At 35.7% G+C, this 16,918-nt stretch overlaps 1 protein-coding gene across 6 annotated transcripts in view; it reads right to left on the bottom strand.

The window, feature by feature from the left end:
- The window catches only part of lig (ubiquitin-associated protein-like lingerer), a 574,370-nt gene that overhangs the window by 304,253 nt on the left and 253,199 nt on the right, over nucleotides 1-16,918 (bottom strand). For all 6 annotated transcript variants that reach the window (XM_090377982.1, XM_090377983.1, XM_090377981.1 and 3 more), the window contains exon 13: nucleotides 1,909-2,098. In XM_090377982.1, coding sequence (XP_090234108.1) covers nucleotides 1,909-2,098 — 190 coding nt within the window. The remainder of the gene's footprint in view (nucleotides 1-1,908; nucleotides 2,099-16,918) is intronic.

Below are 16,918 nucleotides of genomic sequence, written 5' to 3'. Positions count from 1 at the left end.
AAGAGAAGGCCAGTGCTGCTGTTAGCCTAATATAAAGGTTGGAGGCTGAAAATATTTTCACTGATATACGGCAGACTCTCGATTTACCAGGATCAGATTAACCGGGATATTTCAAGACTCCAATTTAAAAAAAAAAAAAAAAAAAACAGCCAGAAATCATAAAATTCAAGTAATAACTAGAATAGGTATAAATAGATGTTTTGCAAGTTGTAAATCTGTAAATAAGTGACATTATAAGACATCATTGAAAGAGGAATGCACCTATTGTCTTGCAACCCCCGTCACGAGAGAGAGAGAGAGAACAAATGTTTAGTTTGTTTTAGTGCATCGTGTCGATTGTTGTGTTCCGTCACACCACAAAATGACAAATTTTCTTTTGTTATTTATATGAAGGATATAGAAATTTTTTTTTATAATAAATATATATTTTTTGTTTAGAAATCGCAGAAATGATGGGTAAACGCAAGAGCTGTGCTTTCAATTAAAAAAAATCTTGAAAACGGTGCATCCGTTAAATCTTTAATGAACCAACATTAAACCAGCATGAACCAACATTTGGTTGGGGACCAAATGCTTAGGATTGTAAAACTTAAAACAGTAAAAAATAAATAAATAAGCAATCAATACTGATGATCAATCACAGCACACACAAATTGCACAAGTGAGATACGGAGTAACAAGCTTCAAAAGAGGAATTGAAGATCACAGGGTTCGGATTAACCAGTACACTTCAAGACTCCAAAGGAGATTCTTTGGAGTCTAGAAGATTCTTATTTTATTTATGTTTTTTTTTATGACTGAAGATATCACATTTCACCATAATAACGTAAAAACCACAGAATTCCAGCTATAAGTATTATTGCAAATGCAATAAGATCAAGTTTACTACCCCTTTATAATGAATTGCATTAACAGAAAAGCCCAATAAACTGGAAACTGCAAATTGTCTTTATTGGTTTATGGTAATGACCTCTAGAAAGGTGCTTTAGTAAAATGTCTAGCTTGCATGGGGTGTAATAGTGAGTTTTCGTCTTAACCCTATGAAGTTCTTTACAGAAAATTTAATTTTGACTGTTATCATGGTGTGCCAACTAAGAGAATAAGTGACAGCTGTACTAGTAAATCTACCAAGGAAAGTAATTGAGTTAGATCAGAAAATTAAAATAATAAGGATGTATGAAAATGGTCAAACATTAATACGTATCACGCAGAATTCAGATGTCAGTGTCAACCTTGAACACAATAATAAAGGACAAAGACAGAATACAAGAAGGGATTGGCACCAATGAAGTCAATTATAATAACCTAAGGCTACGAAATACATATCAGTTTTACAGTATAATAACATGCATTCCTTCTTCCTTTTATATTTTCTTTACTGATGTGCCACTTCGGCTACTGCACCACTGTCCTCAGATAAAGTTTTTAATTGAACTAATTAAAAAAAAAATGTATATATATATATATTCTATATATATAACTAATATATAAAAAAATATATAACTATTTAATTGAAAAATATATAACCATTTTTCTTCATTCTTCTGAGGATATGTGGTTTTTGTAATTTTGGTATATCAGGGATATGGTAGCAATATTTTATTAGTCATTCCCGAGTTACGTAAAACGTCCTGGAATGTATCTCTTAAGTATGTCAGGGACTTACTGTATTTTTGGATTAACTGGGAAATTGATTATCCGGGATTTTTTCTTTGCCCTCTACCCCAGAAAATTGTGAGTCTACTGTATAATTATACCTAGGAATGAAATCAGCTTTTACACAAAAGTTGAAATTTTTAAACATGCATTCAGACATGCACATAGAAAATAATGGTCAAGTGAATTAGGTTTGCAATCTTTCAAACAAACAAGAAAATGAAAAGCTTTTATTTATAAAAGATCACTTGCCTTCTGTGTCTGTAGTGAAGATGATTGTCCTAAATCCTTGCTTGTGGAATCATTAGTATTAGTTCCATGGCTACTAACATGGTAGCTGGCTTCTTTGCTCAATGCAACAGATGAAGGTAATGTAGTTGATAGAGAACCAGAACTTGGAACACTTGATGTTGAATGGTGTAATACATGGGTAGGTGCAGTGCTACACAAAAAAAAATTTTAAATAATAATAAATAATAATAATACATTAAAAAAAAAAATTAGTTTAAAACAGAAATATTACTAGCCATATAGTGCAAGGAACCACATAAGGGAGGGGCTCAATAGGTGAAATGGACTTTTTTTTTTTTTTTTTTTTTGCTGATTGTGTATAAGCTTGCTTCCCTTGCATTATGTGCCACTATTAATATTAATTAACCAGTCCACCTCAAAGTTTTCAATTTTACTATCTAGCAACAGCAGAGCATTTTAAGTAGTCTATTATTAAGATTACTTTTTGCAAATGACTGGCTTCATAATATGGTGAGAATTAGCACTGAAACAACTGTCTTGGAAGTAGCAGAAATATCAATATCACAAGGAATTATACAGGGTATCTATAAATTATCATCCAATTATGAAGCTTGACTAAAATTTTATATTAATAGGAATTGTAAAACAGTTTGCTGCATTTAATAAAGCATCTCAAAGAATTTCTTATCACAAAATCACACTTCAGTTAACCTCCATATGGACACTTTTGGTAGCATATATAATGTTGAGATGATAGCCAATTTCATTTCTAGTGTTTTGAACCATCTCTTAAGAAATAGAAGTCACTACATATTCAATCCGGTCTTTTATCTCTGTGATGTTAAATTTTTTTTCATACACCTTGTCCTATACAAAGAAATCCATAGGTGCAATATCCGCAGAACATGGAAGTCATGGAATGGGAACTTCCTGGCCAATCCATCAGCTAGGAAATCACTCACATGCAAGCTTCAGAGTGGTGGTGCCCCATCTTGCTGATAGAACATGCGTGGCTGCATATCTCCCAGCTAAGGTACAGGGTTTTCAGAGTTCAGAGTTTTTGTGGAAGAAAAATGGCCCAATCACGTGGCTGAGGGGCAGTGCACGTCACTTGGAAGTATTTTGCTTGTGTTCAAAAACTGAGTTAGAATTTTCAGATCCCTATATGCAAAAATTGTCTGTTAACTTTACCAGACATGCAGAATGTTACTTCGTCACTGAAAATGACATTTTTTCCAGAAAGTGCTTATATTAGTCTATATGGTGAAGAATGTGAATACCTCTTGTTGCGGTTTCTCATGAGGCTTAATTTCCTGGATGATTTGCACTTTATAAGCATAAAGTTTCAATCTCTTGCCAATCATGGTGTGCAATGTTGCTCACTGGTGGATAGATTTTGTAAAAATTTGAGTAAACACTTAAAAAATTTGAGTAAACAGTTATTACAAGATTCTCTAGCTTACTGCTAGCATTGAATACACCCCTGGCATTCCCCTCGCTGAATAACTCCTCATGTGTGAATGTCGATGCAAAATATTCATTTAGTTTGTTAGCTACCTGAGCAGGATCATCAACAGTTGAACCATCGATATCAAGTGGACCAATCTGATTCATCCCCTTCCTTCTAGAGTTTACATAAAGTAAAGAACTCTTTGCTGTTTTTCTTTGCATCTCTTGCCAAAGATTTCTCATAATCTGCCTTTGCCTGCCTAACCTCCTTTGTAACTTGGTTACAGATCAACTTATATCTATCACAGGCTTCTGTGTCACGTGTTCATTTATATGTATCCCATGCATTTTTCTTCTCTCCCATATGTCTCATTAGTTCATCTGACATCCATTTAGGCCTAAACTTTGAAAAATATTTCTTAGTTGGTATGTAAAGCCTAGTAGCTTCCAAGATAAGTTCTTTGAATGCTTCCCATTTTGAATTTGCTGTTGGTAACATCATCAGCTGGTCCCACTGTATAGAATTTAAATACTGTCTCAGGCCATCGTAGTCGCCTTTACGAAAGCAAAAACCCTTCCCTTTACCCCTGATGGTAGTTACTTCTTTGTGTAAATCCCATTTCAGCACACTGTGATCACTGCCACCTAGTGGTTCATTTATCTGCAGATTCTTAATGCATGAAGAATCACTACTGATAATCAAATCAAGAGTATTACTCCCTCTAGTTGCCTACCGAACATGCTGATGTAGAAAACAATCATCCAATAAATCCACAAAAGCCTTGCTAGTGTGTGTGACCAGCCCCCAAATTCCAGTCAATATCTGGGAAATTAAAATCCCCCATTATAAGACTTTCTGATTTACTGGCCCACTATTTCTCTGTACAGTTTCTTATTATACTCATCAGAGTCATTAGGCCTATAGCACACGCCTACTCTCAATTTTGATCTCCCAATGCTTATGTCACACCAAACTGACTCGACACTGCACTGTCCAGCGATGTCGACTGGCTTCACTTCCTTGGATTTTATGTGTTTCTTAACTAATAGCATAACCCCTCCTCCTCCCTTCCTATCCTGTCTACCCCTTCTGTAGACATTGTACTCCCCAAATTCCAGTTCTGCATTCCTTATATCTGTGTGACACCACGTCTCTGAAATCCCAACAATATCTGCCTTTGATGTTTTGAGCGATATGCAAGTATACATGCACCTACTCTTCCTCTTAGCCACCCTAACAAAACCCATGTGTTCACTTGTATCCCCACGATTCCCAGCAGTCTCTGAAATATCCTGCATCTTATTTTCCTGGCTGCTGCTTATTCCAATAGAAGGAGTGCAAGAATCACTTTCTCCTCTGCAAGTGGCTACTGTTAATCTATTAGTCCTTGTATCCCCCCCCCCCCAACTAGCAGTTTTCCGACCCACGTAACACCGCCTCGATAGCATCAGCAAAAATTCTTGCACCCTTTCTATTTAAGTGTATCCCATCCTGTAGAAGCAGTCTCTCCTGTTGACAAGCACAGACCAGGCTGAAAAAAATTCTACCCCTTGAGCCCTGCACAGTCTTTCCAGGGCTGAATTGATCGACAAGGCTCTCATCATATACTCCCTCCTATCGTGTCTGGGCAGAATTGCAGACACTTTCAAATTCAACCCTAATTCACGGCTTTTTTTTTCATCAGTGACCTGTACTTGTTAAGTAATTCCGCCGGTTTCCTACTCTTAATATCATTAGTGCCAACGTGTACAACTATATCACCTTTTGTGCCCTTTGTGCCATTAAAAACATTCTACTGTGTAGAAATAATATGGGTATTCGAGAAGGTGTAATTGTGTGGGCTTGCTTTTGGTCCCTGATCCAGATGGTGGATATTGTGAACTCTGCCAGAATAAAACTGAACACCACTGCAGATCAGCTAAAACAGGCAAACACTGCATTCAACCATTATGGACAGGGATACTTTCAATATGACAATGCAATACACTATACCAAAGAAAGGTGCAAAAGTGTAGTTTCAGAAACATGAGAAGATTCTCCTTCACCTGCCCTGGCTAGCCCAATCCTTGGATCTAAATTGTACTGAGCATCTATGGGATGAAGTAGAAAGGTGTGTTTGTCTGCGCAAACCTCAGCCTACGTCACTCCAGAAATTGAGAACAGTTTTCTTAAGTGAATGCTCAAATATTCCTCATGTCAAAGAAGTAAATCAGGATAATAGTGGCCCCACACATTAACCCATGGTTATCAAGTGGATAAGCAGTGGAGTTAATTATTGTAATTGGATTTTTATTTTTTTATATGTAGATTACATCCATTCTAAGAGAATAAATCTTAAACTCTCAAACATCTACAGAAACAAATGAAATGAAAGCTAGAAGAATGAATGAAAGTGTGTGTGAGAAAAAGAACAAACCATAAATGCTACAGTTAAGTACACACTAACCCTAGTTTTAATTAGTATTTAAATGTACATTACACACTGTGTGCGTGTGCATGAAACTTGAAAGAAAAAAAAAGTATAAAATATAAGAAAAAAGTATAAAAATAGAATGCAAGTAGAGTGAGAATGTAGATTATAAATGAAGTAAATGTGTCTCTCTCCCACCCCTTCACCTGGTGGGTACTCCACTGTCAACTAACATATCCCACCCCCAGAGTGGGATGGGCAGCTTGACCTTCCTACAGGATTCAACACTACTTGGACTTGACAACAATCACCTACGAAGACATTCTGCGGCTTTGCTGCTGACTGAATTGCCGATCTGAACTGGGTATTCTAACCTGGTTCCCTTTAAAACCCCATCCCCAGGCAGGAGACAGGGCTCCTCTCCTCTCCTCCTTGCCTACCCCCCATACTTTGCCTGGTGGGGCTCATCTCCACTGACCTCTTTGAGGATGCCTACTCTATCATCCCTATTCTTCTATCTGTTTCCTCCAGTCTTCAGTATCCCACCTCTCACTAAACCGACCAAGTACACCCCTTAATGCCGCCAAATTCTAATCAATGTCTAAATTCTACGTTTTCTTGTAAATCTATTTTGGCCAAATTCTAGTGTACCCCCCCCCCTTAGGCCTTGCCACTAAAACCTCGGAAATTAGGTAGTGGAGCCCGCCAGAGTACTTAAATAATCTACTGGGTGCCTGACCTGCCTCCTCGTGGCAAAGATTGGGCAACGGTGGGTCCCAACAGCTAAATGGTCAGAGAAACAACAGAACATAATGCTACACAACAAACCACTCCCCACGCACTTTTTAAATCTCTGGCCTCCACAGAGTTCTGTATCAATCACAAAGAATACAATGCGGAGATGGGGGAAACCCCTGGTGCCATCAGACAACCAACACACTTCACGTCTACAGAAACAGCCAACACTGCAAGACTGGGTGTAGGCTAGTCACAACTGTATTATTATTATTAGTCATATGGTGCAAGGAAGCCCAAGACTTATGCTGCACCAGCCAAAAAAAAAAAAAAAAAAAAAAAAAAAATATGAGAGAGAGCACAAGAATCAGAAGCAGAAAGGAATCACCAAGAAAGAGAAGAATGATGATATCCAGCCCAGGACACTGTGTGTGACAAGCCCATACGCACCAGCTGTGAGCCCCTGGGGTTGAGAGGATACCTATCCAAATTCAGTATTCATCCCACCCTTAACTGTAGTGCAGTTTTGCCAATAGTGCTCAACTTGTTTTATACTGCACACACACACAAAAAAAATTAACCATAGAACCTCTCAATACAATGTCCCCCTTCATCCAAGTGAAATTTGCATGCAACAGTGCACCATAAGGTTTGAAAAGAAGAAAAAGTCAAGGGGCCAGGTTTATTGATAAAGGGGTGATCAAAGACAGTCAACCTTGTATCTGCAAATGCCAGACTTTGCAACAGTGAACTTGTGTATTGGTTCATTGGTAGAAAGGGGTACCACAAGGCAACATCTTTGCCGTAACAGCAGTTTTGTGTAGTTTCTCCATACATTGTATATAACTGGCCTATGATTGTGGCTGCATATTCAAGGCAAATAGTGGGTACAATTCAACGAGCATCCCAAAGTAAAGTGGAGGCCACCACTTCATCTGCTGACCAGACTACACAATTGCTTGATGATACAGAAGAATCCCATTAATAGAAATTTCGTTTATACAAAGCACGCATCATTCCTCTACTAGAAGACAGACTTTTCTACATGTATATTTGTTTATTGCAAAATTAGATTAATATATATTATAAAGTCATGTTTTGTCCCGAGAGAAATGAATTGCCTAATTGAAGTTTAATTAACACCCCTCCCAAAAAAAGATGTACAAAGAGCCTTGCAATAATGGAAAATTATATAAAGGCAGTATTACTACTGTTATGTTGCAGTGCAGATGGCAGTAAAAAATTGCACCCACTTATTATGAAAAAATTTTCCAAACTAATGTTTTAAGTAGAGTAAATCAACTTCCTTTAAAGAGATTATAATGTCAATATTGCTTGGCTTGTAATCAAAATTTCTCAGTTATGATTACTAAGAATAAACAGAATGGCTTCAAAATAAAACAGAATATTCGGCGAAGGTAAAGAAAGTCCACACGAGAAGCATGCAAAAGTTCCATATAAATTTACCGGTAAAAGTACTTTTCCATAAAAGCATTTATATTGTTGCTCACTCAGTAAACATATAGTGGGTGTCATCAGTCAGGAGTAGAAATTGAATCCCATGGGAGATTAAAACCCTCCCGAAGTGGGTGTGGGGGGGGGTAACCTGACCTTTTTTCTTTAGAGTCACTGATGGACTAGTGGATAAATTGTTTATTAAGAAAAAAAAAAAAAGAGGCAAAAGGTAAAGGAAGCCCACACGAGAAGCATGGCAAATTTCGAAAAAGTTTACTGGTGAAACTACATTACTAACATTTTGTACGATACCAGAACTTCCAATGATTCTGTTTGTGATTCAATTAGTTAATTCAATTAGTGATTCTAAAGAAAAAAGGTTAGGTTATCCCCCTCCACTTCGAGAGGGTTTCAAGCTCCCGTGAGATTCAACTTCTACTCCAGACCAATAACACCCACTATCTGTTTACCTAGCAAGCAACAATACAAATGCCGCTATGGCAAAGTACTTTTACCAGTAAATTTCACTGAACATTTCCATGCTTCTCGTGTGGGCTTTCTTTACCTTAGCCAAATATTCTAATTACAATAAAACCTCATTAATTCAAAGTTGAAGGGACCCAAAATATATGTCCATTTCAATTTAAATGAATTCAAAGTATATGTACAGAAATTGTCAATATTAATTAAACAAGAGAAATTTTAGTCACTCTTATTCACACAATACAGAATTTTGATAATTTTCATTTAAAACCGACATTTGCATATATATGGTTAAAGGATTAAATTTAGTCAATATGAAAAGATAACAAATGTGTTGCGAAAAATATCAAAATTTCTCGCATCCCGAACAAGATTACTGAGTTTTGCTTATGCTGCCATCATACTGTTCGATGCACAAAGGAAGTACTGTTTATTATGTATAACTGTATGTCGTATATACCTTCTAGTGAGGAGAGGAAGAATCCATATTTTTTAAATATTATCTGCTGTTTAATACTTGTATTCACCGTTATCTCTAAGATGTGGGTGCCATGCACTGGTTTCTACCAAGTTGCACAGGTGCTTTTACTTTCTGTGCACACATCCGACATACTAGATGGTGACAGGAGTATTAGTGGAAGAATGGATTAGTATTAGCATTTAGCATTAGTAGAGGCATATGATGCAAGAAAGCAAGCTTATGCAGCATCAGCCCAAAAAAAAAAAAAAAAAAAAACACCTTCCACTTCACCCCCCTCCGTTTGTTCGAAATACCTGTCCAGCTGAGCCTTAAATTTATTTAAACAGTGACTTCATTATTTTCCCTAGAACAGAAGTTAAACTAACAGGTGTATAATTATTTGTGACACCCTTTGAACACCCTTTGTGAATTGGGGATACATTTTCACATCTCCAGTCCATGGGGACCTACCCTGAACCTAAGAGTGCTGTCATAATTTTGGCTAAGGCTTTGCTAGCTTCCCTCTTTGCCTCCTTCAATATAACTGGATAGATTCCATCTGCCCCAGGTGCCTTTTTTCTTTAACTTCTACAATTTCTCCTCCACTTTGCTCTCCATTATTACAAAATCATTTAGTAGCACAAAATTATGCAAGGGAGCAAAGCTTATAATGGCAAAAAAAAATAAAAAAATAAATGACCCAACACTTTTGCTCATTCTTTCTAATAATTTGTCCAAAACTTCTTTAAATTTTCTACTTGAATGTCTTCTCCTCCTCTAAGTGTTGAGAATATCTAAGATGCCATTCACATTTAGATTACTTAACCAATTTGAAATCTTCTGTGCTTTAATCAGTTCACCATGCAGATGCTAATTTCCAGAACTCCAGTCTTGTAAGAATACCTTTTGTTCCCTCAAATTCCTGTCCAGTTTCCAAAAAATCTGCGACCTACCTAAAATGACGTTTCCATATCTTTATGCAGTATTAGTATTATTAATCGCTAAGTGATGAAAGTAAGCCTATGGCTTATGCTGCACCAGCCAAAAAATTAAAACATAATAATAAAATAAAATAAGAATAAAAACAAATTAATAATAATAAGAAAATTTAAAAATAATAATAAAAATTAATAAGAGAAAAGGAAATTTCATAATTGAGAGCTATTAAATGCTCAATAATTCCTATATTCTATTATATTATAAATCAACAGGGATTACCTTTATTTTAGATATAGGAAGCTTCTTTTCCAACTTTCTTTTCCAACTGAAGCTTCTTTTCCAACTTTCCTAGTCCAACTCACTCAAGTGAGTTGGACTAGGAGTTGGAAAAGAAGCTTCCTATATCTAAAATAAAGGTAATCCCTGTTGATTTATAATGAGAAAAGGAAATGTACAACCTCTGCATTTCCTTCCTCCCTTAGGTAATTATCCAGCTGACCTTTGAATCCCCAAGACTGTCAGCTTCTACTACCCACGGAGATAACTTATTCCAGTAATTTAAATACGTATAAAATACGTATTTTATTATGATTATTTACTGTATTTGGTAATGTTTTAGTTACAAATGTGTTACAAATGGGTGGTCGGCACCTAACCCTATTTTCCCCATAGGGTCTGTTATAGCACGAGGGTTTCTAGGAAACACAATTATCATGCTATACGAGGACTGACTGTATTTTGCATCTACTTTCACACATGGAATTATTCAGGGAGGGGGAATGCCAGAGATGAATTAAACTCTGGAAGTGAGCTAGATGGTTTTGTAATAACTGAGAGGAAAGTAGAAGAGAAATTGAAGATAAACATAAAAAAGGCACCCGGGTGGATGGGATCTATACCAGTTATATTAAAGGAGGCAGCAAAGGAAGTAAGCAAACCCTTAGCCATAATTATGAGAGTTTCTTTGGACTCAGGGGAGGTACCCATGGACTGGAGATGTGCAAATGTGACCCCAATTCACAGAGGATCAAAGGGCGACAAGTAATTATAGACCTGTTAGTTTAACTTCTGTTCGAGGAAAATTAATGGAGGCACTAATTAAAGAAGCACTGCAGGATCATCTGGACAAGGCTTCAGCTATAGCTCAGACACAGCATGGTTTTGTTAAGGGAAAGTCTTGCCTGACCAATTTGATTGGATACTATGATGCGGTCACAAAGGAACCAAGATGCAGGGAGTAACTTTGATATCATATATGTGATCTTAGAAAGGCTTTTGATACTGTTGCACATGGAAGACTGCTGAACAAATTGGAGCAGAATTGGAGCAGTGTGGCATTGGAGGCAAATTGCTGCTGTTTTTTTTTTTTATGAAACCGCCAAACACGAAAGGTATCAAAACCTATAGTACTTAGCACCGTGCATGGGTTGAGGGAGAAATATGGTGGGAGGGGGGGAGGGGGGTGCTGGAAACTTTGCTCTAGAGACTAAACATGGGTTTCACCACTTCAAGCCTCCAATAAGCAAAGTGGTGGAATTTCACCAGTTGATGAAAGTCATCTACCACCTACAATATTGATAAAGGGATGGTTAAGTGGGAGAAGACAGTGTGGTAATCAATGGACACTGCTCATCGTGGACTAATGTTATTAGTGGAGTCCTCCAGGATTCGGTGTTTGGTCCATTGTTGTTTTCTGTATTTATAAATGATATTGATGATGGTATATCAAGCTTAATGTCAAAGATTGCAGACAATACAAAGGTTGGCAGTGTTGTTAAAGACACTAATGGCAGTACGCTGCTGCAACAGGATCTAGAAAAGTTGACCAGATGGGCTGAGAGGTGGCAAATGAAGTTCAACATTGACAAATGTAAAGTACTACATATGGGAAGCAGTAATCCCAGAGTAACTTATCAACTCTGTGGTACTACACTGACAGTGGTAGAGAACAAAAAGGACCTGGGGGTAATTGTGCAGGCAGATATGAAGTTTTCTGAGTAGTGCAGATGATCTGCAAGAGTAGCTCATGGTGTCTTGTCAATGAAATACAGGAATTATTCTAGCAGGCATAAGGAGGTGATTATCCCCTTGTATAAGGCAATGGTCAGGCCACACCTTGAGTACTGTATACAGGTCTGGAGGCCTATTTTTAAGAAGGATGTAGAGCTGTTGGAACAAGTACAGAGAAGGGCAACAAGATTAGTGAATGAAACAAAGGGTTGCACTTACGAAGAAAGGCTTAAGTTTTGCAAATTACAGTGTCGGGAACCTAGCACCTGCGAGGTGATCTGATTGAGGTGTATAAAGCCTTGAATGGTTCGAGCATGCTCAATGCTGATGGATTCTTCCTCTTGCTTCAAATTGAGGAAAGACAGATGTAGGATAGTTGTGTGGAGGTTTGCCTTTAGCCAGCGGCCAGCGGGTAGTTGGTTGGTGGAACAGACTTCCATCGTTTGTTGTGGAAGTTGATAGCCTAAATAAATTTAAGGCTGAACTGGACAGGTATTTGTATCGAACGGAGGGGTGAAATGGGAGAGGGTGTTTTTTTTTTTTTTTTCCCTGGCTGATGCTGCATAAGCTTGCTTTCTTGCATCATATGCCTCTACTAATGCTAATGTGATATTAGCCATAAAAATTAATGCATCAATGAACTCTGTACAAGACATTCATGAAGACATGGAAAAATTTATAGATATACCTAAAAATTGGAGAAGCAAAAATTATTCATTTGAATTTGTTGAATGTATAAATTATGTACTCATAAAAAAGATCCTGAATGAAATAACAGAATCTACTTTCCACACGTTAATTGTAAGCAAAAGTACTGATATTTCAGTACAAAAAGTATTAATTTTGTATTTTAAATTGAGTGAAAAATGAAATATATTACAAAACACTATTTGGAGGTATTTTGAAGCTTACAAACTATGACAGTATGTCCATTTTAAAAAAAATAAAATTTTTGTACGACGAATATAATCTTGATATTCAAAAGATGTTCAGGTCAGATGGAGCAAGTGTTATGCTTGGAAGAAAAAATGGAGTAGCAGCAATTCTCAAAAAGGAAATATTACATCTATCTGAACAACACTGTGTTGCACACAGAGAAGATTTAGGATTGGAAGACACATGGAAAAATGTATCTATTATGCAGGATATAGAGATGCTGCTTAGAACTGTATACACAATGTTTAGCAGGTCTACCATAAAAAAACAGGAAAATTAGAACTAGCCCAGGTTACAGAACACGGTGTTGTATCTTTTAGACCATTACATGAAGTCAGATGGTTATTCAGACATTTTGCAATTGATGCTTTAGTAAAAAATTATGAAATATTAATCGAATGTTGCAATGAGTAGGTTAACAAATGTAATGATCCTATTAGTAAATACTGTTTACAAATTTTGACAAATTCACAATATCATGTGGCATTAATTGCACTCAATGATGTATTAGAAGAGCTTGCATCGCTTTGCAAATATCTACAAAAAAGTTGTTTAAACATTATTGATGCACATCAATATGTTAAAGCTAAATTAAACAAATTAAGAAGCCAATATCTTGGAAAAAATATTTTCCGGAGTGAAAATGTGAAAGAAGTATTATCAAAAATTCAAAGTGATGTTGACACTGCAGCTATAATTCGCTTTATTAAACGTGTATGCAATCACTTAGATAACAGATTTCCTAATGATGAATTAAACGATTGGAAAGTATTTGATATTAATGTTATCACAAATGAAAGCAATAATTTTGACTTTGAGAAACTTGATGTGATACACCTTGCAAAAAAGTATTCACGATTTATGACAAATAACGAAAGTGATGTTGTTTCTAAAATATCAGACGAATATTTGGAATTAAAATTTATAATTGCCAAAAAAACTAAAACTGGAACATTTAAAACTTTCCGTGACACTTTAAATTTCGTACTTACGAGTTTTGTAACATATCCATTCTCTATAATATTATGGGAACATTTCAAGCATCAAGTGCAGACTGCGAGTGAGCATTTAGCACTATAAATTCAATTAAAACAAAAAATCGAAATAGAATGCATGAAGATCATTTAAGTGACCTTATGAGAATCAAATTGCATGTAGCTAATGGTGCAACAATAAATGTAGATGGACTTCTACAAAGAACAGAAGAGAAAAATTCCAATAAAAATAAATAACTGTAAAGTGTCAATTTATTGTTAACATTTGTTTATTATTATGTATGTCCGTACTTATAATTAAAACAATTCGTAAAAATATTGCACATATTTAATCTTGTCTGAAATATTTTTACTTAGGTGCATTTCTGCACGGCGCAGCTATAAAAAAAATTAGAGGGAAGATTGCTTGTAATCCAAGCAAACAAAAAAATCCCTCTTTTTTGCATTAACACTTTGTGTCAATTGCTCTTACTACATGAGCCAGTAATTAGCTGACATCACTTTCAGTATAGCAGGCTAAGAGGGGTAGACAGAAAAATGTCCATCTAAGCACAGCCGAAAAAAGTACAGCTGCAAAATTTTACCTTGATTGCAGAATTAAATCCAATTGTTTATTTTTTCTTTCTTTTCATGTGTAAGTAAGTTTATTTACTAAATAGATTAACCAAAAGCTGTGCTAAAGGAAAGCATTACACACAAGCATACACTTAAACAAATAACACAAACACAAAAAAAGAAAGGAAACTAGATTGGTTTAATCAGAACATTGGTGTTTTTATATCTTTCTTACTTTAACCTGGCTCAGCATAGTAATATTGAAAATGAAAGAAAATCTCCCGAAGAAGTTTCATGGAAAATCACCTCCACAATTAGCAAGCAATTTATCCACAAAAATATACATTTAATACCACACAGCCAAGGTCAAATTTCAGAAGTGTAATCAAACATATTTTACCTACCCACACTGGGCTCTTGCTCATATGCTCTAAAAGAGAGGTTCTCAACAGGAGCGAAAATTTGTTTTTTGTGGGCGAAAAATAATGGGTATTAAAATGGTTAGTGGCCCTATAAAGTTCAACCATACCCAATGAAATCTTATTCCTTAATGAGCCAACTGATTTTTAACATTCAGTATATGTATATCATATTACGAGCGAGAGATATTTTGATAAAAGGAAGATAGTGGGCATGATTTTATTCAACCACCTTTGATTATCATAGGCATTATATGACTAAGTGCTTTCAGAGGTAATGTCTCAGCAATCAGTGTGTGTGTGTGTGTTTTTTATTCATTTATTATTTTGTTTCATTGGTCAATATATGAGGCATGGATGGGACGAGAAATGTTTCAGCCTATTGTTTAGTTTTCTAAGAATCTAAGCGACAATTAGTATTGATTTATTATTTCCTTGTGGAAGTTATTTTTGATCCACAGTGCTTTTGTGAGTGACACAGACTACGAGAGTTAAATAAAAATAGTTTATATTTTATTATTTAATCCTTTGTAGTTATTCAACCCATCATCAATCATGTCAAGTGCTGAAAAGAAAGAGTGTCGACAGTATCTGGATGAATATCCAGCTTGTGGTTTTATTGAAAGCCCATTCGACTCAAACAGTGTGTCTTATGTGTAATACTTCCTTTTCAAATGGGGCTATGAAACCAGGACTTTTAGATCACTTAAAAAGGAAACATCCTGATAAATTTAGTAAACATATCGAATATTTTCCGGCATTGGACACTAATTTCAACAGTGATCCATCAAAATCCTTCCAGTATTTTAAAAGCATTGCCATTAAGCAAGGATTTAATTCAATGACGAATCGATGAGACAACAGTTAACATTGAAGAGCAGCTAATTGACAAACTAAAAACGAGAATTTTCTATTCAGATTGATGAACCCACAGTTACGAACAATAAGGCCCTTCTAATGGCATACGTTTGTTATTTCGATGATGATTGTAAATTGCAAGAAGAGATGTTTCTAAAATCTGTAGAAATTGACTGTACTGGAGATTCCATTTTTGCTGATGTAAAAACATGGTTTGATGAAAAACAAGTACCATTAGAAAATTTGGTATCCTGTGCCACCAATGGTGCTATCTGCATGGTTGAAAGACAAAGGTTTTATAGCTTACCTAAAGGAAATATATCCTGAAGTTCTTGCAATACACTGCATTGCGCACCATCATCTGGTTGCAAAAAATATTAGTCCAGTTCTTTATCAATCTCTCAGCATAGTTATTAAAATCATCAATAAAATAAAGTTACACAGTAAATATGATTGCCTTTTCAGAAAAAATTGTGTTGATGATGAAGAACAGTATGTGAGGCTTCTTTTACATACAGAAGTCATATGGCTTTCTAAAGGAAAGCAGCAGTCTAACAAGATTTGTAAACCTTTTTGATAGATAATTAGTTTTTTAGAAAGCAAAGGAGATCAGCAAACACAAAAACAATATATACTATATAAGGATTTTTTGAAAACTTAATGAAGTATCACTTCAACTTCAAGGTAAATTAATTATGGTGACAGACTGCAAATGCATATTAAAAGCCTTCACTGAAAAAACTGAAAATATTTGAAAGCAATATAATGAGAAAACAATTTTATGGTATGCAAGAGTTAGCTGAAATCAATGACTCTCTCACCAAGAATGATCTTAAGAATTAGTCAGATCATTTGTGTTCCTTAAAAGGTGAAATGGAAAATAGATTTTCAGATTTATTTTACTTTGAAGTGAAGCCATGGATGTTGGATCCAACTGGATACGTTGCCAGGTCTTCTAGTGAACAAATTCAAGAACTCAGTGAACAAAAATGTAACAAAGAATGCAAATATAAATTTGAAAAGGGTGGAATGGCTGAGTTGTTGGGATCGAAAACAACTAAACTTCTTTATCCAACAATGTGTGCTGAAATGGCTAAATACTTCTTTGTTTTCCAACGTCTTATATGTTTGAAAATGGTTTCAGTTCAGTAAATAAAATAGTGACAAAGGAAAGAAACAGAACTGATATGTTCAAGAGGAGACACTAGAATTAAACTTACTAACATCATAACCGAACATTGAACTTTTAGCTAAGAAGCATCAGGCTCAGGGATTCCATTGAATAAAAAGAGTAAGTTAAAGTAT

Source organism: Mastigoproctus giganteus, chromosome 7, assembly GCF_048544385.1.
Source record: "Mastigoproctus giganteus isolate SK-2022 chromosome 7, ASM4854438v1, whole genome shotgun sequence".
In the NCBI taxonomy this organism is placed as follows: Eukaryota; Metazoa; Arthropoda; class Arachnida; order Uropygi; family Thelyphonidae; genus Mastigoproctus; species Mastigoproctus giganteus.
This window is presented reverse-complemented; position numbering and strand designations above follow the sequence as displayed.